This window comes from Chroicocephalus ridibundus, chromosome 2 (genome assembly GCF_963924245.1).
Source record: "Chroicocephalus ridibundus chromosome 2, bChrRid1.1, whole genome shotgun sequence".
Lineage (NCBI taxonomy): Eukaryota > Metazoa > Chordata > Aves > Charadriiformes > Laridae > Chroicocephalus > Chroicocephalus ridibundus.
In genome coordinates this window covers 74,053,499-74,074,407 of record NC_086285.1, presented here as the reverse complement: position 1 = coordinate 74,074,407, position 20,909 = coordinate 74,053,499, and the positions used below count along the sequence as shown (strand labels likewise).

Here is a 20,909-nt window from a genome sequence, read left to right as displayed (position 1 = left end):
GGCTTATAATGGTAAGTTACTTATTGAGAGGTAGCTCAATTAAACCCATTTACTTTACCTGGAGTTCAAGATGTGTATTTTGGTTTTGGTAACGTAGCAGCCTAAGGTATTGATAATACACTCAAATTCTTTTAAGGGTCTGATTTTTTTTCAGAATCGTTCAGTTTGATGGTAAGTTGCTGTGTAGATTTCCCTAGAATAGGATCTCTGAGATTTTAACTAAGCAACCATTATTGCTTTTGCAGAGCCAAATGATTTTTATGGTGATATTTTTTTTGGACAGCTCAGCAGACAGACCTTTAATCGAATATAAAATATTAGTGCATTCAAAGCGTTTTGTCTTTTATAAAATACGATCCCAGACAGTCTGGCTTGGAATCAGATACAGCAGATGGGATTTTCTGTCTCTTTACTAAAGAGGATTCTTTCTTTCCAAGTTATGATATAAAAGAAGGTGAAAAGCTACAGTAGAGCTGTGTTTTGTAGAGAAATGTACCACTAGACAGCAGTTTGGCTTTAAGACTTGAAATCAGGAGGGCTTCGTCATGCGAGCAAAGTTTCACGCATAGGTAAGTTTTGATAGGATTAGGGCTTTCTTGCCTCCTAGGACACCTTTCAAAACAGGAGCAAAGTGAAGAAATCTGCTAAGGTCTAATTTTGGTCTCTTTTGCCTGTTAACGAGACAGATTCCTGACTAACAGCCTCCAGTCTTTCTGTTTGCATCCTTCAAAAACCTTTGCAGCAGTGATTCATATTAGGTACAAGGACACCCACTTATGAGTCAGAACCAGCTAGAGAATATCCCACCGCTCAGGTTGGCAGGCCAGCTTCGTATGTCGTCACTGGGAACTTAATGAACCAGGAATCTGCTCACTTCTCCCCAGGCAAAAGAGTGAAGGGTGACTTTGAGCAAATGGTTATAAATGGCTTTAAAGAAAACAGCCAAATCCAGAAGGTTAAAAACAACACGGAAGCAGAAAGTGAACGATTATGTAGCTGTATAATTAAGTATGTACCCTAGAAAATACAACGAAAAATTAATATCTTCCCTGTTCCTTTGATGCAATCGAATGTGACTGAAAAATGCACATGACGTGTGTTTTTGGTGTTTCTAATTCCTGCCTCCCACCTCCTCTCCCAATTAGTCCAGGACCTCCATCGGCTTACCTTCTCATTCCCACTTTTGCAGGTGAGAAGCAAAGATTTGGCTATGACCGGTCAGGATATGATGTGGAGGAGTCTGATGGTGCGGATGAAGATGAAAATGACAATGAAGACGATGATGAAGACAGTCAGGCTGAGTCAGTCCTATCCACAACCCCCTCGGTGACGGCCAGCCCCCAGCATCACCCCTCTCGACATGGCCTGCAGGACACCCCTGGTGCTGATGAAGACATCAGGCTTCCAGACTGTTTTTCTGGGGTTCACACGGACTCTATGGATGGTCTGCCAAAAGCGCTGCTGACGAAGATGACCGTCCTTAGCGCAGTCCAGTCGGTTAGCAGGACCTCCAGGTCACCAGCAGAATTCACCCATCAGGAAGCACATGAGGATAAAGCCCAGGAGAGAGGAGCGGGTCCCCACAGTGCTGGGGATGTTGCTCCTACATCTCCAGGTCGCCAGATGTCTGTGGACTACCCCGATCCAGAAGTAGCCTTGGGCCACTCCTTACTATCAACTGCAGCTCTTGCAAAGGTAGGAGTGTCTGACTCCGGGGGAGAGAGCGGGATTTTAAATCCTCCTTTTAAAGATCTTTTTGGAGATTTTTCAAAGATCAAAATGTTTGCCCTTCCCTTCATTCTTAGAGTTGTTGTCTGATCAGTCGTTAAGAGAGTTGACAGTAAACGAAGCACAGATGTGTAGGACTCTAGAAACAACGATGATGTAGGAACACTGTCAAACTCTTAGTTTTGATTGTAGTCTCCCTGAAAGGATTAATTGTAGTATGGTCATTTCAGCTGAAGTTTGGAGCTGGTAGATTGTATTTCAAATAAGAAGGGATATAACAGATATGCAGAATGAACATATGGTGGTGGTTATGAAGTTTTCAGAGGAAAGTGATAGGATTCAGAAGCCATTTTACTCTGAAATATGACGATAGAATCGTTGGTAATTCCCAAGGGAAATTAATCTAGTCCCAAAGGTTTTTGCTTTATCACTATAACAAAATTGTGCAATTGCTTATCTCTCCTCCAAATATGCTTGGTAGTAGAATTAGAAAGAGCACCAGATGTTCAAGGAAACCAGGAGATTGCCCTTGCACAGTAACAAAAGGAGAGACAAGCGCAGAACTGAGACCTGAGTTCTCAGTGCTCTCTTTTTTTTCTCCAACCTGAAAGAACATTTTCATCAGGAAAGGATCAGTTTTGCCCACGTCTGTTCTAGACACATGGCTCTCCAGAGCATGCAGAAAGATGAGGTCAATCTGCATGGAAGGCAGCAGGAGCGTTCAGTAATTTTGACGACTATTGTCTTTAAAACTCCGCTGAGGAAATCACAGAGGGGAACTGGCAGGTGTTAAGCCTTTTACAATTCAGCAATATTTTAATGGACTGTAATGGAGATGATACAAGTCACATACATGATTGACCCTAAGGATTTCTCTTAGAAGTTTTGAATTCTTACTGCAGACCGTAAAGGCATTAGAACTTTCCAGAATAATGCTCAGAAAAATGTGATGCAAAACGTAGTTTAAATAAAGGAGTAATTACTGCCTTCTCTGTGATGAATGCAATATTTACAAAACTTATATGCATACAGTTATAGAAAAATAAGCAGCAGGAAATTTTCAAAAGCATAAACAGCAAGTAAAGAATTCATTCTAGTTTAAGTACTTAGTGGCTTGTTTTTTCTTTGAAAATCTGTACTACAATCTGTATTTTTTACAAAATTTAAGATAGTGAACTATTGATGAGGAAAAACAGTAAAAATTATTGCTGCTTTTCATTGTTTGATACAGGTTAATTCCTGCTTTTAAGAACTGGAGTCTGTATGACAAATGTAAATTGGTGCGATTTTGTGGTATGACAGATAATAAAATGTAGTGGTCTCTGATCACTGTATATACCTGCCACAAAAGGGGTAGGATCTTAATATTTGGATTTGGGGTTTCAGTTGTTGCCAATAGATAGCAGAAAGTCAGTTGACTTGAGTTTATTCCTTCATTGAACAGAGCCACTGAAGCCTGAAGAAAATATTCACACGATTAAAAATGTTGAAAGGTCTTCATTAATATAGCTCTAATAATTGTCTACATTGATATATTTTCAAAAAAGGCATGTAAGTAATACAAGGCAGTAATTCCTTTCCAGACTGCCTCCTTTCCCAGACCAAAAGAAGTGGCAACCGTGTGCCTGATGGTTAATCTACGTTCTTTTCCTATTGTGAGTGGCTGTGGATCCCACTTCTTGCAATCGAGACAAGGGGTCAAGACAGCTCAGGAATGCTGTATGTTCATTCGAAAGCATCCATACCCGTTATCAGGATTTCTTGTGAGGTGTCAGGCAGGACTTAATTCTGAGAAAGATGTTGTCTTCGTTCTCACACCCATCTTCCCATTTAGACTGGTCAGCACTGCAGTGTCAGTAAATCATATTCTGTTTTAAGCAATACGTTTTCTACCAGCAGTTTTCCAAAGCATTTCTGTTTGGGTTTCGGTTTTGTGCCTGCTCTAGAGATTTCTTGAGAGTTTGGCCAAAACCACAGAATTACCATTTAGGACTATATAAACTAAATAAGGCTCTACCACTCTATGTGTTATGAATATGCCTAAAACTAAAAGATACGACGAGAATGAAATTGCAGTTTAAGACTTCTCCTTTTAGGAGTTTTTAGGAAAGGAGTTGCCAGCCTTGGACAGTAACACAGGCTATATGAGAAGAAAAGGGAGCATATAAATATGATTGTCGGGCCAGGTTTGAGCACTAAATCACAGCGAGCTGAGGCGGCAGCAGAATGTGGGTCCCACGTCTCACTCCAGTATCCGCCCATCACCTCTGCTTCTGTGGGCGCCGTAGTTGTCATCCATCTCTTCTAATTGCTTATTGCCCATCTTCCACATAAGAAGCACCTACAGAAAAACATGCTGTGATGCTGCCTCTGTCTGCCGGAGGCTGTAATGGCTCCAGGAGAGGAACCCAGTGCATCAAAAATGCCATCTTATGCTTATTTAACCTTCTTGCCTGAGGTGATTTCCACAGAAAACAGTTCTCCAAAGCCTTCTCGCTCTTTAGAAAACACATACAAAGGATATTCAGCAATGTTTTCGAGTACTAGTGCTCAAGACAAATTAGCCAAGGATAATTAGGAGAGGAAAATTCAATTAGTGGGCGAGGAAGGAGTTGAAAAAAGAAAGGAAGGAAATTAGTTCATTGTTCGAGCTGGGCAGTATATACTGTGAACCAGTTTGATGTTGTTTTTTCTTAAAAGGCGCTGTGGGAAGCACTCCCAGCTACCTTGCGTTTTCATTTCACCCGAGGATAGCGGCGGCCGTCGCACTAACACGCCTGTGTTGTTCTTTCCCAGAGCACGCCCTCCGTCAGCTCCCCCTCCTCGCCGGTGGACCGCAGCATGCCGACGACAGCGCCGTCCTCCTACGCCGAAATCCCAGAGGAGAAGCTGGCCGGGTGCCCGCAGCAGGCCACCGAGCTGAGGGCTCCCCAGACTCACCTCTTCAGCCACCTCCCCCTCCATTCCCAGCGGCAAGCCAAGGCACCCTATGGCACGCCGGCACCGCTCGGGGGGATTCAGGTGGTCCCCGCCGGCCTGGCCACCTACTCCACCTTCGTTCCCATCCAGGCGGGGCCGGTGCAGCTCACTATCCCTGCCGTGAGCGTGATCCACAGAACTACCAGCGCCCTCGGCGAGACGGGCGGCCCGGCCGCCGGCGCTGCCGCCGCCCCCAATCCCGTGGGAATCGCCGAGGTGAACAGCGTCGTGCCCTGCATTCCCATCGGCCAGGTGAGCGTGCCGGGCATCCAGGGCCTCGGGGCGCCCAGCCTGCATCCTCTGCCGCCGCTGGGCATGGAGACGGTAAACATCTTGGGCCTGGCGAACGCAAACATCGCCCCGCAGATGCGGCCTCCGGGAATTACCCTCAACGCCGTGGGCCTCCAGGTTTTGGCGGCTGGCGCGGCCCCGCAGGGCAGCCCCAGCCCGCAGGCCCACATTCCCAGCTTGCAGATACTGAACATCGCCCTGCCCACCCTCATCCCCTCCGTCAGCCCCCTGGGCACCGAGGGGCAAGGAGCCTCCGAGGTGCCCGCCTCAGGCAGCGAGGCCCAGCTGGAGCCAGCACCCATTGGCTTCCCCACTGCCGAGGTCGGCCAGGCCGGCAGGGCCGCTTCTCCGTCTCCTCCTCCTCCTCCTCCTCCTCCTCCTCAGCGGTACGGTGGGAAGAGCCATCCCGAGCCCGCCCCACCGCTGACCGACAGCCCGGGGAAAGCGGATCCTGAAAAGACTGACCTGGCGAACCCGGCCAAGCCAAAGCGCGATGTCCCTTCCCTCCCAGTGAAGAGGGCCGCCCCGGCAGAGCCCCGCTCCAAGGCGAATCCCGAGGCGTTAACCAAGTCCTCCCCGGTCCACCGAACTGTTTCCCCGGACAGACAGGTACACAGGCCAGCCGCCTTGCCCCGGCGGCAAAACACGGTGCAGTTTAGCGATGGCAGCAGTGACGATGAGGATAGACTTGTAATAGCAACCTAGTTTTTGTTTTTCATTGTGTTTTTATTTTTTGGGTTGTTTTTTTTTTGTTTCGTTTTGTTTTGGTTTTTTTATAACACTTACAGGTTTCTTTGCAAACCTCCCTTTCCTTAAAGCACATTTTTCTGACACAAACCCATTACTAATCTTCGTGCAATCATGAACTCTTGACCAATAATTGTTGTTTCTTGTCAGCTCCAGCCATTTTTGTACATGTTGTATAGACGATTGTGCCTTTTTGGAGTTTTATGTTTAGAAACCTGTACAGATTGTTGAATATATATATATAAAATATATATATATAAAATATGTATATTAAAACCAGGTAGTTGCTTGTGTTTAGTAAGTAAACATCCTATGTCAGATAAATAAAGGATTAAATTATATGTTGCACTGTTAAATGTAAATTTTTATGGCTGTGGGACAAAGTTTCTGTGTACAGATCTAGTATGTAAAACTCCATATTTATTGTATCCATATTAGTCTTGGAAAAGGGTCTGTCCATCTTTCTTGTGTAAGACGGTAGCTTTACACTTAAAAGAGAAATACAGTATCTGTGTTATGAAATATTACAGTAAAATTTTGTTTACTGACTTTACCATTGCTTATGTTGTGCCTTCTTGATGCAGCCCCGGTAGTCGGAGAGGCGCTTGACTCCTTCCTTTTAGTACCCTTCCAGCTGCGTTCAGCTTGAAAGGATCCGGTGGTGGTGTATGCCCACGTGGTTTCACCTGCCACGAGAGAAAGCAGACGCTCTTCAGGCTCTCTTGGAGCAAAACCTTCCGTTTCAAAACATCCGGCGATGGCAAAGTGGGGAGGGAGTCCTTCAGCTTTTTGTAGAGCGAGCATCCATCCACCTCGTGTTTTTAACACTTCCTAACTAACATTTGAAGACTTCCCTGAGGGAAAATAGCAAAAGGGTCAAGATGAAATATTTTTTTATTTGTAATCTTGAACTATAAAACCACTTTTTATTGACATTAAAATGTTGTTACGCAAGAAAGGAATAATTCTTTGTGTGTTCTTAATTACAAAATCCGCCATACAGTTGGTGAAAATGGTACTGCTGTAATGAGGATTTGGCATTACCAATTACCATCAACTTCTTATGAGACTGCATTTCACATGATCTTCATTTTCAGGTAGACAAAGCCAATTTCTCCCTAAATACGGCCTTGTCTTATTCATGCAGGGGAAAAAAAGGGACTATAAGTCTTACACATAGAATTAATGTGCCCTTATATCAACAAACTCGTCATTATGGGATACAAGACGTGTATGGATCCCAGAATAATGAAATTATTTGCACATAGTGAAAACAATTTAAAGTTACCAATAAATTTTTAAGGTGTTCAACTACTGCAGGAGATAAGTCTTACACGTCACAGGGCTACACGTTTCTGAAAGTTTCAAATTGGCCTGGGATTCGTGCTGTAATTTTTAAATAGAGTTGGTTTGCTGCTGTGTCTTTACATCACATTCTTACAGAAGTTTATAAAACCATTTTAACAACCACATTCCAGTAGAAAACTGGAAGATGTAAATTTAAGTCATGATCACCTTTATGGAAATAACAAGGTTGAGACACATATAAAACAACTGGAAGAAACGGGTAGGAAGCGAATCTTGGAGAAAAAAAAATCAAGAGTGAACCTGAATGTGAGCTGGGCTGCGTTGTTCACAGATTAACTCCTGTACCCAGCTCAAAGAAGTAATTCATACCTTGTACTGCTCGTATTCAAGAACAGCACTATCCTAGATCCATTTTTAACTTTACTTCGGCTTTTGTACTATACTCACATTGTACTCATTACATTATTCCATTACAGTGTGTTGTAAAACTGTAGGCGATGTCGAGTGAGCTTTATTAACTTTCAGAATGAGCACTTCAGTACTAGAAAATCATTTATATTACTGTGATTATCAGCCAATTGTACTAATCCAGCAATTAGGAACGCACGTACTAGAAAGGAGAAATCACTCTCAGCTCAGACGTGAATGTTGGTATAATTCCTTACTGTGCAGAGCCTCGCTGAGGGCCCGAGCACCTGAACCACGAAGCACTCTCAACTCGCACTGAATTTAATGAGAGTTGAGAGTACTCGGCACCCCACAGCGACGGACTTCAAATTTGTGAGTGTCTTACGTGCAACCGCTGTGTAAAACGTCAGCTGTGCATTTGTATGTTCTTTTTATAAACATGTAGTGATGTCAACGTGTCTTACATCGTTATCATTTATACCAAATGTGAAATTACCTGAACCAGCCAAAGCTAAAAAAACCCAAATCATTGCTGCATTACATACACTTTGAGAGCCCGAAATTTTTGGTAGTATAATCAGGTGAAGGCTTGTAGTTAATGAACTCAAGAAATTTTGCATCAGTTTTAGCATCTTTAAAATGGACGCTTACCAGTAAATTAGAACTATGCTAATTAATTTGAGCATGTTTGTCTACAGCATGACAAAAACCACGACGACTGGATCAAATAGGTTTACAGCAAAGTAAAACTATCTCCAAAATTTTGAATGCCATCACAAGTATTACCATTTCTCTGAGTTTTATAAGGAAGCAGGGAGTAAGAAATTGCTGTTTCACGTGCCCCGAAGTCCTGATTTTAATAACCGTTTAGAAACTCCAGAGATTTACTCTATATACATCTTAAATATTTACTTGACTAGCAATTGGTGGTGTGCTCATATTCTAAGAATTAATTCGAGGAAGTCATTAATTTAACAGAAAATTCACCTGGTGAATCAGCCAAACTACCTGTGTCTCTTTTCTGTTCTAGGTGTTTTGAAGACATCAGGGTGAAGAGGTGGAAGCAGTATCTTGGAGAATAAGAATGACAAGACAACAGATATGTCATAAAGAGGAATGTTAAGACATGTGTCATTTGGTAAGTTAATAGCAGGGCAATAGAGAGAAAGGACCAAGAGAATGAGTACTGATTGATAGTGAGCAATCTTCACACTGCCAGGCAAAGCACAAGCCGTACTTGAAGGAGGATCTCCACTACCAATGAAAACATTAGCGGGTAGTTGCAGATATATCTAACCTTGCTCAAATGGAATTGGGAGGAAATCACACTTTTCTGGAAGATAGATGTTTGTGGTCCTGAACATTATATTGTTTCCCGTCCCTCTAGCATGTTTCCAAATGGATATTACTTGAGGTGCCTCTACAACTTGTGCAACTGGAAAAAAAAAAACAAACCCCACAACAAACTAGGAGTGTGACCAGACCTGAGCGAAGGTTAAACTCCATACCTCTCCTCCATTAGGGTCTAGCACTTTCATTTTAATCATGCATGTAACCAACATCTGTACTATGTGTCAGTGTACATGGGTGGCCTGCATCGGCGCAAGCCTGTGACCACTGTGTTAGTGATTTTGCTTTCATTCTGAATTAATTCCTTTTGTTTTAAATTGCGTGGTATCTTTACTGTCTTGTCCTGAGTCATTAGTGGTGGGGAAATTGCGCTCCCCTTGCCAAAGAATCCTTCTGTTCAAGTCAACAGCAAACACCTCAGAGATTTTGTCAGTGCAGGATTAGGCGGCTCTTCAGATGGTGTAAATTATCACAGCTGAATTGGAGTAAATAGCACCGGGCCTGTTTACTCAGGGATCAATTTTTGACAACTCCGTCAGACACCCTCTGGCAAATCCAGCACAGCTGTTTAAACATTAAAAGGCCAGGGCAAGTGTTGCTCCTCAGTGCACCCAGGCAGAGTCTGGCATCTTCCCACAACCTATACTCGTGAAGAGGGTGCAAGCAGGTGCTAGCTAAAGGCTGAGTACAAATACAGCTACAGTAAGGACATGGCATGGTCAGCTTCTGGGAGACCCACGCAGATGCTTCCCTGTTATCTGCCAAAAGCCCTCACTAGAAAAAGAATCAACAAGTAGCCTGTAGCTCTTCTCTTTCAACTCAGATCTCGATTGATTTCTCATTGCAATACGTGCTGTTCGCTGGTGATGTGGGTATCTGATTTTGAAGGCGGCGTGTTCCCCTGCTCTCCATATAACAATATCGGTTTTGGAATGTGGACTCTATTAAATGTGTCTACATTCCCCGTGTGGGCTTTAATAAACTACAGCATGACCTACCTGTCGCTTCTTAGCACAAGACCTAAACCAGAGACAGCCACTTTTACTGCACCTGCTCTCAGATTTCTTGATCTGTAGCATTACAACCCCAGACGCGACTCAACTTCTGGGCCATAGCTGAAATAAAACAAACTTACTAGGTTCGGGTATGCTCTGCCCTGCATTGATTACTGCTGCTGTTCACACTTTTGCTCCATAAATTATGCCCTGAGGCTAGAGTAGCCCACAATTGGTCCATATCTGCCAGTCCCCTGCCCAAAAGTCTGACAGCAGTGTTTTGCATACAAGCAAAGTCAAATGCACATCACATGTGTTTCATTTCAGACAACGTACGTACTTAGGCTGAACGCATTCTGGCCCACCCCAAAAAACAAAGAAATACCATAAAACAAAGACATACCATGCTTTACACTTAGCTAAACATTCTGTATGGGTTCTTAATAAACAGATTTATCAGGCCTCGAGTTTACTGACATGTATATTAAACAGAATATAAAATGAATTTGTCACTATACAGCTTATTCCAGAAGTCCTCATTTTTTGCAAGATAATCCTCACTAACAGTTTATAAACACTTTAGTTTAAACCTGTAAACTGCTTTTCAAACATATGTTTAACATGGGGATGGTTTCATCAAATCTGAATAAAAAATGCTGAGTTTTAGCACAAGTGACTTGCCAAAAGCCAGGGAAACCAAACAATGTACAAGTAAAAGTGCTTGCTCAAGGTAGCCTTCCGCTGATTTATCTGACAGGCCACTGCTGCTGTTGCTTTTGAAAGATCCTCTGAGACCAGTTACATCTCATAGCAGGGAGTCCTTACCTTGCTTTCACGGTTTATAATACGAACGATAGGTGTTCATCCATTTTAGGTGATGGTCGGTCTTGTGGTCAGTCTCTAGTTAGGAATGTTAAATTATGAATGTCTTAAAAAAATGTGTCTAGAATTGTCTTTCCATGTCTTAAGGAATTTTGTAAGGAGCACCTTACAAGCAGTCTCGGCACCTACGGATGGCCATTTTTAATGATACATAAAATACCTGAGACTTAAACCACACAGGAACCATTTATGGCTTACATCTTTGAGGATGAGACCGCTGTCTTAGGTCTAGACACTGGATTGCTAACTCTATTACTGGCTTAGGATAAAAACAAGCTACTTTAAAATACTTCAAATTTATTATTAGGTAATTTTATGTGGAATGTCCGTGGGTGGATGAGCAAACAGCAACAAGAATGTAATAGCATGTAATTAATTGATTTGGTGTTCGTGTTTCATCCCAGAAATGCTGAATCAAAAAACAACCCCTTATGGCAAAGATGTTGCTGGTGTTATGTTTGTCCCTCCGCATCTGCTCTCTGTACTGGCCAGAGTACTCAAAATGTTGAAAATGTTAGGAGGTGGATGGTGATTTTCAGATATTCCGTGTGAGATCTGAGGAAACCATGCTGGCTGAATGATGGCAAGGCTTTACATTCCTACAGTTCAGTCATGGACACAAGACTTGTCCTAAGATGAGTCAATTAGCTCGGCATGCTTAGTTTTCTCTGGTAATAGTAGGCTTGTTTTCCCCAATAAGGTCAAATGTTAAGGCCTGTTTGGTTTTGTGGCTGTACTCTTTAACGTATTTGAAATCCATTACCATGCGTGAGGCATTTGTGCTAAAAACAGGCCAACTGCAGGCTGTTTGTAGTCAAATACCCCTAGCATTTCCTCTTTTTGTTGTTATGTGGTTACAACATCCCTCTGGGGCTTTAGAAGTTCCATGGAAACCAGTTGCAGGTCATTCACATCTAAGGTGCTTTGGTGTTGGTACCTAAATAGGATTCCTCCTTCTGCGAAACAAAACATTATTTGACATCGGTGATACAGGTGCATCTCGTATACAGCAGCTCTCTAATAAAATGGTTGGCCACTAAGAGTTCTTCCCCACCCCATCAGCTCACTGCTCCGTATGCAGCCATGGAAGTGAGTTCGCAGCCCTCTCGTTAGCACAGGGCTTGTGCTTGTGAAAGCACCACTTTCATGATTGGCGTTCCCCCGGATGCCCGTGCGAGGCAGGAGTGATGGCTGGACCTGCACACGCAGTGAGGGACCAGCGCAGAGGCAGCACCACCGCAAACCTCCACCCACACCCAAGGAGCACAGGGCCATGGTGTGCCAGCAGGGATTGTGCTCAGCGCTGGGCCTCGCGCAGGGGCAGATTTCGAAAAAGGAGTTAGGCACCATCAACAGGCCCTACCCAGAACTTAGGTGGTCAAATGGAAAGCCACCATCTTGAGACTTCCCCCGCTTCCCGTCCCTTATGACCAAGGCACATTAAGTTTTGACTTTTCTGTCAAAAGGGAGGATTAAAAGGCACCTTCTGACAGAAATTTTTGACGGATCAATTTTGAATAGAAAATCCCTACAGCTCTCTTCCTGGTAACACTGAAAAACTCCCTGGCCTGAGCTGCTGCCCTTCTGGCAGCCGGCTGTCCACCACAGGACCTAGCAACACTGCAGCTTGGTTCTGCATGGCTCTCCATGCCTCGGGCAGACTTTGCGTGCAGGGAGATCATGTCCTTCATACAAAGCAACCACAAGGGCTTTTCTCTGAAAATGTGAGTGTAAGGAAAAAGAGAGAAACTGGGCTGCAAGGCAGAGCAAGCCAGGGAGAGCACTGCACTGTAACCAGGCTCTTGGGTTTGTCCGGGCGCAGGAAGGCAGCGTCCTGTATTCCAGCCCTGTTACCCAGCATTAGGTGTGTCCCTGGTTTGCAAAAACAACCTAGGAGCCAGAACAGAAGCAAATGTTGAAACAGTGCCTCTTTGCAAAACAGAAGTCATGTTTTCATCTGGACACCGGAGAGTTTTGCTCCACCAACAAGTCAAGTGGGTGATTCAGAAACCGTTTTTGACACTGAGGGGTTTAAATTGTGTTTCTCTCTTTCTTTGTTTATTCCCATACCTATAATCATCTGTGACTCTTTCTTATTTACAGTGTTACAGAGCAAGAGCTCACACACCTAATGCTGATTAATTCTGCTGGACTGGGTAACTGGCTCCCCTGTGGATATCCTGTTTTCCTGTGAATCATCGTTCTTCCTTGAGACATCCTCCAACTCAGATCAAAGATCCAGAATGTATTAGATATGAAGACATCAGACAGCTCAAACATATTAGAAAAGACACACACAAAGAAAAGCATCCCAGTTTCTCCCTCCTGTCCTGCTGAAAATTGGCATGGTGAACACAATCCTAAGCAATAAAAGAAACAGCAGGCAGGAAAAAAAAAGGAGAAAAAAAAAAAGAGAGGCTTTGGAAATCATTTAGTTTACACAGAATCTCCTACAAATTACCCTTTCGAAGTATTTGCACTTTTGTACTTACTTAGTTCTCCCTTGCAGTTGGAAGCTCTTCAGGCTAGATCCTCATCTGATGGAAGATGACATCCGTAAGCTTCAGCAGAGCTGCACCGACTGCGCAGCGGAGCACTTGGTACTATCCATTTAAGTATTGAGCCTTGCCTACAAACACGCAAATTAAAGGAACATGAAAACACATGATCTGTTTTTTTCACGTTTATGCAGTCTGTTGTGTTCTTGATGGTTTTATTCGATTTTCCATTTTTCCATACGAACAACTGAAAAGATTCTATACCAGTGAAGTGCCAAAACCTAAGGTCGTGAGGTCAAACTAGATTATCTGAGAGTAGTCTTTTCTCCCCTTACAATCTTTGAACGCAGGTTTTATCTGATAAAGCAGTTAAAGCTGAAACCATGACATGTCTTCATTTCAGCAGCTTTTGATCTTGAAGATTGCACAAATAATTAGTCTTTTAAGATTCTGAACTTTTTTTAAAAATAGATTTTTAAACTCTCCTTTTAATGGGTGTTTTTTAATCCTTATGTTTAAGTGTAAGAGCCGTGTTTGATCCAAGACAACAGACAATGTGTTTAAATAGTTGGAGAGACCATTTTTATGGAAGTGTTTGAACAATATATTGTGTTTTTCAAGAAGTTGTTCCTCCAGTCAGTGGAAATAGCTCAATGAAGGACTAAAGGACTGTCCTTTTTCTGTCATTAAGCTCATATAAAAGGAAGACAAAATGTGCTGCTCTTACATCTTAGAGTGGATTGTATTGGGCTTTTAGTCCTACACTTTTCTTGTATTAGCCTCTGTGCTTGGAGGCGAAAAGAAACACTTTTAACCTTACGCACTGTGAACACTCGCTGGAAGGCAATGGAGGGAAGAATACCCAGCAGGAATACACTCTGCAAATACTCAGCAAAATCATTAGATCCGCATATTCTTAATCAATGAGAATTAAGGGTGTTGTTTTTAATCCAGACTATAGTTTGTCCGAGTCCTTAGGTGGGGTTCAGCTGTTGATGTTTTCTTCGAGGAAAAATGTCAGCAAGGTCTGATGCCGAGTTGTTCTCTGCCCCCCCAAAAAACCCCGGTGTAGGCGTATCAGCATGCGGCACGGTTGTGAGAGGCACGTGAACTCAGACCAGAGTTTGCCCCTCGCTGCAATGTCCCTGGTTGGGGCAGCTGTCAGGGCCACTGCAACCATCCGAGGATGGCGGGTCTGGGTTTGAAGGAAGAAGGGCCAAATAACATGAAAAAGATTCTCCTTCTGCATAGAGACAGAAACCTCATTGTCCAGTCCTGAGAAGAAATGGATAATCTTTTCATTTTTCATAATCTATGGTATTTCTGTTGTTTTCGTGACCTTCTGCCTTTAGTTGGACCATGTAATTAGCAATGCATCACAAATGACTGGTAACATCGTTTTCCAACATTCGAGAGAAAGAGGAGCGGGCAGTTGCTGGTCTGTCCAATCTGGAAAGCAGGTTTTAGGTGGCAGGTAAGGATGCCAGAACGAGTGGTTGAAACTCTGCTGGGCATGTAGGATATTATACCTGATCCTCTGCCTCACCTGATGCTGTCACTTCATCCAGGGCAGTGGTGAGGCAGCAGAGGACTCATGGCTTTTTAACCAGGTGCCAGCTAGTGCCTTGAAAGAGTTCAAACTCCTACTTCATCCTATTAGGGACCATTTATTGAGCACATTTTGTGTTTTGTGTGTGTACGATAATGCAATTTTTGTCAGCCCCATGTTGGAGTGCTGACCAGACTGTAAGCTGTCTGCATAATGATGGTGCCAAACTGGGGGGAAATAGAGCTCAATCTAGGTTTGTGCACGTCTCTCTAGGAATTATCTTGTGACTTTCTGGCACTGGCATAAAAAAGGGAGCTGTCTGGGAAGCAGTTGGACTTTGGTGCTTTGGAGGGTGAGGGAGAATACTTTTAAAATAATTGTTTGGGCCAGAAAATTAAGACAAAGCCTGGCCTCAGTGTTGTCAGGAGCAACCTCCTACTGCCTTCAGGAGGGCCAGGATTTGACTCATGGATTTTTAAGGCATGGGTTTTCCTGGCATGATGGGGCTTGCTGTTAATGACACCGGTAAGTGGTTTTTTGTGTTTTTTTTTTTTTAACCTGGCATTGCTCCTTCAAGCAAATTAAAGTCGATACATTTGCATTTCTACATGTCATTAACCCAGACACCTACTGCAGGGCCTAAAGCTCGTGTCTGCTGGCACGACTAAATCCTACTAATGCGCTTTTCCTAATGCACTGAGGGAATCTGGAGTCTCTCCTTTTGAAGCTGACTTGCTATTTTGACTAATTGCTTCTAGTAACAGTTAATAGCATTTTGCAAAGGCACTTCATCTGCTGACAGCAGATTGATGTAAGGAAGGGACACAGTTCACGTTTCCAAAGGGAGCATCGGGAAACCCATTACCAGCTTCATTAATCTGTTAATAATAAAATTAAAGTACAAATAAAATGTGACAAATTGGGTTCTGTTGTGAAAGTCACTTTAACAGGAGGCTCTGAATAAAGGTCAAAACAGACTCTGATTTCTGCTGTGTTTTAATAGTAGAATAAGAGGAGAGCATTGTAGAAACACTGTAATTAATCTGGCGATACTGTAATTGTCCCCAAACGATACAGAAAGAGTTTGACAAGTGATTTTTTTTTTTTTTTCTTGAGAACATCTACAAAACCTGGAACATAAAGCTTTGTCACACAACATTTAACTGCTAATCCAATTTCACAGGAAGCTTTTGACAATGTAGGAACAGTAGGCAGGCTCACTTGCCCTGCCTGCGTACTTGCGGCTGCCACCCCAGTCAAAACTCAAGTTCACCCAGCAGAGGGGCAAATGAGAGGAGAAAAGCCCTGCAGGTGCGGATCTTGTAGCAGCAGTCACTGAAATGACCCTGACGCTGAAAACAGGTTTTATCGCAGAGTTAATAAACCAGATCAGACATCCCTTTTCTGGCAAGGACAGCATTGGCTTGCCAGGAGCCCTTATTTAAAATGAAAACTGTATAAAATTAGCTTACCGTCCATCCCTTCTTTTAGGGCTATGCCCCGAAACTCTTGGTGCTCCCTGCATCTTTAACATCAGCCTTCCTAGCTACATCCTAGGTTAGCGGGATATCTTAGCCTGGCCTCTACACTTAAGTAATCCTCCTGCTGGGATCTTCAGCTAATACTGCAGAAACAAAACTGCTAAGAATGAGACCGATGCCAGCCTCTCTGAGGCATGGTGTTAAGGGGTTCTGTAGGAAAACATCCGATTTATGCTAAGTTCCTGCTTATTGCAGTTGAGCAATTGCCCCAGAAGCAATAAGTCGCAGAACATAATTTGGGGACGCAGCTGCAATGAATGGAGAGCTTCCTGCAGGCTGGCAGAGCAGCGGTCTGCTGGGAGCACCTGAACCAAAGGCACACTTGGTAAAGAACCCAGCCAGGCAAACAAATATATAAACATGTTAATGTGAAGTCTTTGAAGAGAATGGCTCATTAAGTCAGGCAGGATGACTATATGGAAAACTGATAGCTCTATTTTAAAAATCAGCAGGAGGAAAAGGAGAAGGATGTCCTTTCGATTTATACAAGCCTAGAGGAGTCTGTACAGCCTTCCTCTCCTCCAGTCATTTTAGAGATAATCTCAGGCTCCGAAGACACCAGATTTGCAGTTTGAGAAGCACCACATGGAGTTAGTTACGTCAGGAAAGAAGTGAGGGGAGGGGGAGGATAAAGAGGAGGGGAAGGAGGACACGCTTGACACCTGGTCTGCGAGAGGAGTCTGCAGTCACTCGTAGGAGGTGTGAACAGTGTGCTGAGGAATTGCCCCAATGTTGATGGGCTGGGGGCCTGGGAACGGTGAGAAGCCTAGAGCAGATGCCCATCGGCGGGAAAAAGCTGATTGGCTGGAAATCGGATATAAACTGGGCTTAAAGGCCAGGAACTGTGTGGGTTGCGAGATGAGCCGTTAAGCAGAGAGGCAGAGTATGGGAGGGAGAGAGGGGAGCAAGAAGGCAGCCTGCTCTGGATGGAGTAACCTTTCATGAGTGCAGCGCTCTCTCAGAGGAAGGGGTAGGACAGAGGCTCACACAGAGGAGCAGATTTTTTGCCACAACACGTAGCAAGAGTCTTTCTTGTGCTCAGCCTGACTTTAGCTGCTTGCTTTATGCTTAGTTTCATGTTTAAGATCTATTGGCTATTAACGTCAAGTCAGATCTGAAATTCTTGTTCTAGTGATTTGAGCTCTACAAAGGCAGCTATCAATCCAGTTCAGTTTGGGTTCATGGAGAGCTAAGTTGTCCGTGCCTGGGGGAAGATTTTGGGCAAAGCGATGACAGGCAGGTCTAGGATTGCAGATGCCTTGGGAGCTGGCGGTTGCTTGATTTGAATTTAGTTAGTTGAGGACTCTCTGCTGCCTGTCATCTGCTCAGCCAGAGCTCACGGAGCACTGCTCCTGCTAACAGAGTGCTATTTCCTACTCCTTGTTCCCATTTCCTATCACTATCCCCGTTCCTGTCCTTCTGAAATGGGCCTCTCTCTCGTGCAGTGTTTGTACAAGGAAGGCTGAATAAGAGAGGCAGTCTCCACTTGGTTTCTCTTTTTCCTCCTGCAAGTATCTCTTCTGTCTAGCAGAAATTTGTGCATACTTGGCCCAGTGTGAGCCTGAGGAAGGTGGTCAGAACAATTGTAAAAGATTGTCGCCAGCATCGTTTGATACCTACCAGGTTGCTGAGTCTTCCTTGAAGTCTGCTAGCCACATCTGCTGCATCACAAGGAGGGGAGCTGCATACTGCTGTTGCCTATGCGTAGGATCCTGCAGCTGCCTGTTGTAAAGGCAATCGTGCCCCAGGCTTTTCTTCTGTTCCTTTCTATATAGTATATGCCTCGTTCATAATTGCTTCCTCTTTCTCAAAGAGTTCTGCCTTGTAAAATATTAGAGAGAATAATCCTGTGCAGAGAATTAACATCAAATAGGGATGACCACAGGCCTGAATGCCCAAACACGGCTCCTTTAGTCCAGTCAATAGAGTATAACTGCAGGATCAGCACTTGCTTTAAGTAATTCCAGCTCTATATTTTTCTTCTTCAAAGGCAGCAAACTGCAAAAGCAAAATCCTGGCCTTGATTTTTGGGGTGCCTCTAGTCTTTTGAACATATCTGTCAGAATGTTAAGAACGGACAGGATAAACTATAACCAGCCCAAGAGAAATCTGGCATCTGTTGCTTTAACAGTTTTATTGCCACCTTCTTTTTGTTCCTCTTTGGACTGTAAATGTTGACTAAAAGGCATTTTTAATCAAGGTTTATGTATTCTGTAACCCTCTAAAATACATTTATCCATAAAGGTAAAAGAAGACGCTAGGGAAAAACTCTGCCTTTGTGTTCAAATACTCGTTGCTCGTGGGCAACAGCACTGAACTTCATTTTTTGTTGTCTCTTCAGACAGTGAATAACAGGGCACACGTACCATTCTGCATGGAGGATTGGGATTAGAATAAACAAAGCAAAGAAACATTTATTGCATGTTGAAAAATTAAGGATCAGAATGTTTATTTAGAGAGCTAATTGCTTTTTTGTTTTTCCTTTGTTTTTTAGCAGTGGCAGTGTCTCAGCACGGTGCCCACAATGCACTTACAGTTTTCCTCTGTTCCTCCACACATATGCTCTACATAAACCCAGATGCCTCCTGCTCTACAGACGTTTCTTTCAACTGTGCTGTGGAACAGCAACTGACAGCAAAGTGAGCATGGCACCAGGGCCAGTGGGGTTGGGGTTTCATGAATGAGCAAGAGGTGCAGTCCCACAGCCCCGAGCAGGGAGGCAGCCCAGAGTCCAGATCTCTGGGCAAGTCCACTGCAGCCAGACAGGTCCAAGTTGAAACCAAGACATCAGCCCGTGGGTTGGGGTCAGGGTTGAAATGGTCCTTGGCCAGGCAGGAGCACAGATGCAACCAGTGCAGGTGGGACCAAGGACCAGAGCCTCAGCTGAAGTTCAGTGTTCAAGCTCAGCATCTACATGCATATCTGTTGTGCCAGGTTTATTATAGGACCAATGTATACCACAAAACTTCCCATACAGTCTAACCGTCTGCTGTCTCTCCTTTGAGATGCTCTTTCTTAGCTTGCCGGGGCTTCTTACAGTAAAAAAAACCAGTAGGAAATAGAAAATAAATAAGCTTTTTGCAACAAAATAGTATCCCGCCCAAGGGAGAGTAGAGAGTAATTTGGAAAACGAAGCTATTATAGGAAGATATGAATTATCCCTCATATTCCAAATGAGGGATTTGGGGGAGCAGGGAGAAAAGGGCTTATTCAATCTGGCAAAGAACAAAGAAGAAGCAAAAAACAAAATCTGGAAGCTTAAGTGAGACATGCATTGTTACAAAGATAGAAGGCAAATGAGGATACATAGCCAATATGAGAACAGTTTAATATGGGCTGTTCCCCATTCCTTTCAGTCTTATGTCAATATTTGGATAACTTTCTCCAGGGCTGAATCAGAACTTCTGCGCTAGATGCAGAATTTGTTGAATGAGACTTTTTGGCCTGTATTAAACAAAAGATAGAGCAGAGAGTCCTAATGCTCCCCGTGGCTGTAAAATTTATGAGCATATGAATTTATGGGACTGAAGTTTACTTTTAAGATCTAAGTCTCTGGCTGGTTGCCTGGCTGGGATGGGGAAAGGACGTATCACCTGGAGGCATATGTGTTGGACACCGCGCCGTTACTGCTCTCAAGGCACTCAATCTGTCACCAGTATCCTCAGCTGAGAGCTGGACCCAACTGAGTATTTTCAACCCATTTTCTAAGGGAGAGTTTCTATTTTAAAGTCCAAGCCTGAAACCTTCCATAATTTATGTGTTTGCCGCACTACAAGTAGTGCCACTGAGAGAATTGAGGAACGGTCACCAAGTCAATCGCAAACTGTAACATCAGATGTGTATCAAGTCAAAGGGACAACTCATTGCTGCTAAGACCAAAATTCAGCAAGATGAGTGAGTCTTTGAAGCGTCATTGAAGGATCAGAACAAGTATAGACGAGAAAATGCCATTGAGCCCTGTTTTCCAGACATGGGCACTGCGGTCTCTTAACCAGTTTAAAAACATAGATTACACCTTGATGCTGGAGGCGTAAGGGAAGATCCATTGTGAGAAAAGATACTAATAAATGCTGGATGGGGTTTCCTCTTCACCAGTGGAAGGTAGCATCTCCCAGGCTTGGCAGGATCCCTGGTCGAATTCCCCCAGGCAGCAACACAAGGCTATCAGCTGGGACATGGGGACAGGCCTGCAAGGAGAGGATCACCGGTGGCAGGCCCAGGCCTGAAATGCTGGTGTCCTTGTGCCTAGAAGAAGGAAGGTGTCATCAGAGCCAGGAGTGCGGCCAGAGGATGGGAAGAAAGGAAGGACCGCTAGGGTAAAGAGCTTGGGGGTCAGCAAGCCTGAACATTTCAGAGCAAAGGCGTGGTTCAGGGAAGCAGGACTTTATATAACCTGTCTCTTCTCTGTAAGTAAAGTCACACCAGAGACATATGTGTATTTATATGTACAGGTCTCTGCCTCAGTTGGCTCCCTCTAAGGAGGAAGAAAGGCAGTCAAGCCCCAGATTAGCAAGTGCTTTGGCAGCCCAACATCTGTGAGAAACATACGGCTGGGATCCAACTATTAAGTCTTCATCAGGACCGTGAGACCATCCCTAATGGGATTCTCTTCCCCTTTCCCTCCCCTCTCCTC

General features: G+C 43.9%; 1 protein-coding gene across 4 annotated transcripts in view; it reads left to right on the top strand.

Moving 5' to 3' along the window:
- HIVEP1 (HIVEP zinc finger 1) overlaps positions 1–15,638 on the top strand; it is a 133,473-nt gene extending 117,835 nt beyond the window's left edge. For 3 of the 4 annotated variants that reach the window (XM_063325912.1, XM_063325913.1, XM_063325914.1), the window contains exons 8-9: positions 1,190–1,695; positions 4,525–6,323. In XM_063325912.1, coding sequence (XP_063181982.1) covers positions 1,190–1,695; positions 4,525–5,703 — 1,685 coding nt within the window. In that variant the 3' untranslated portion in view covers positions 5,704–6,323. Of the gene's footprint in view, positions 1–1,189; positions 1,696–4,524; positions 6,324–8,491; positions 8,600–12,791 lie in introns of those variants that run through there. The other variant, XR_010069930.1, reaches the window with a different exon arrangement.
- Positions 15,639–20,909: the final 5,271 nt, after the last annotated feature.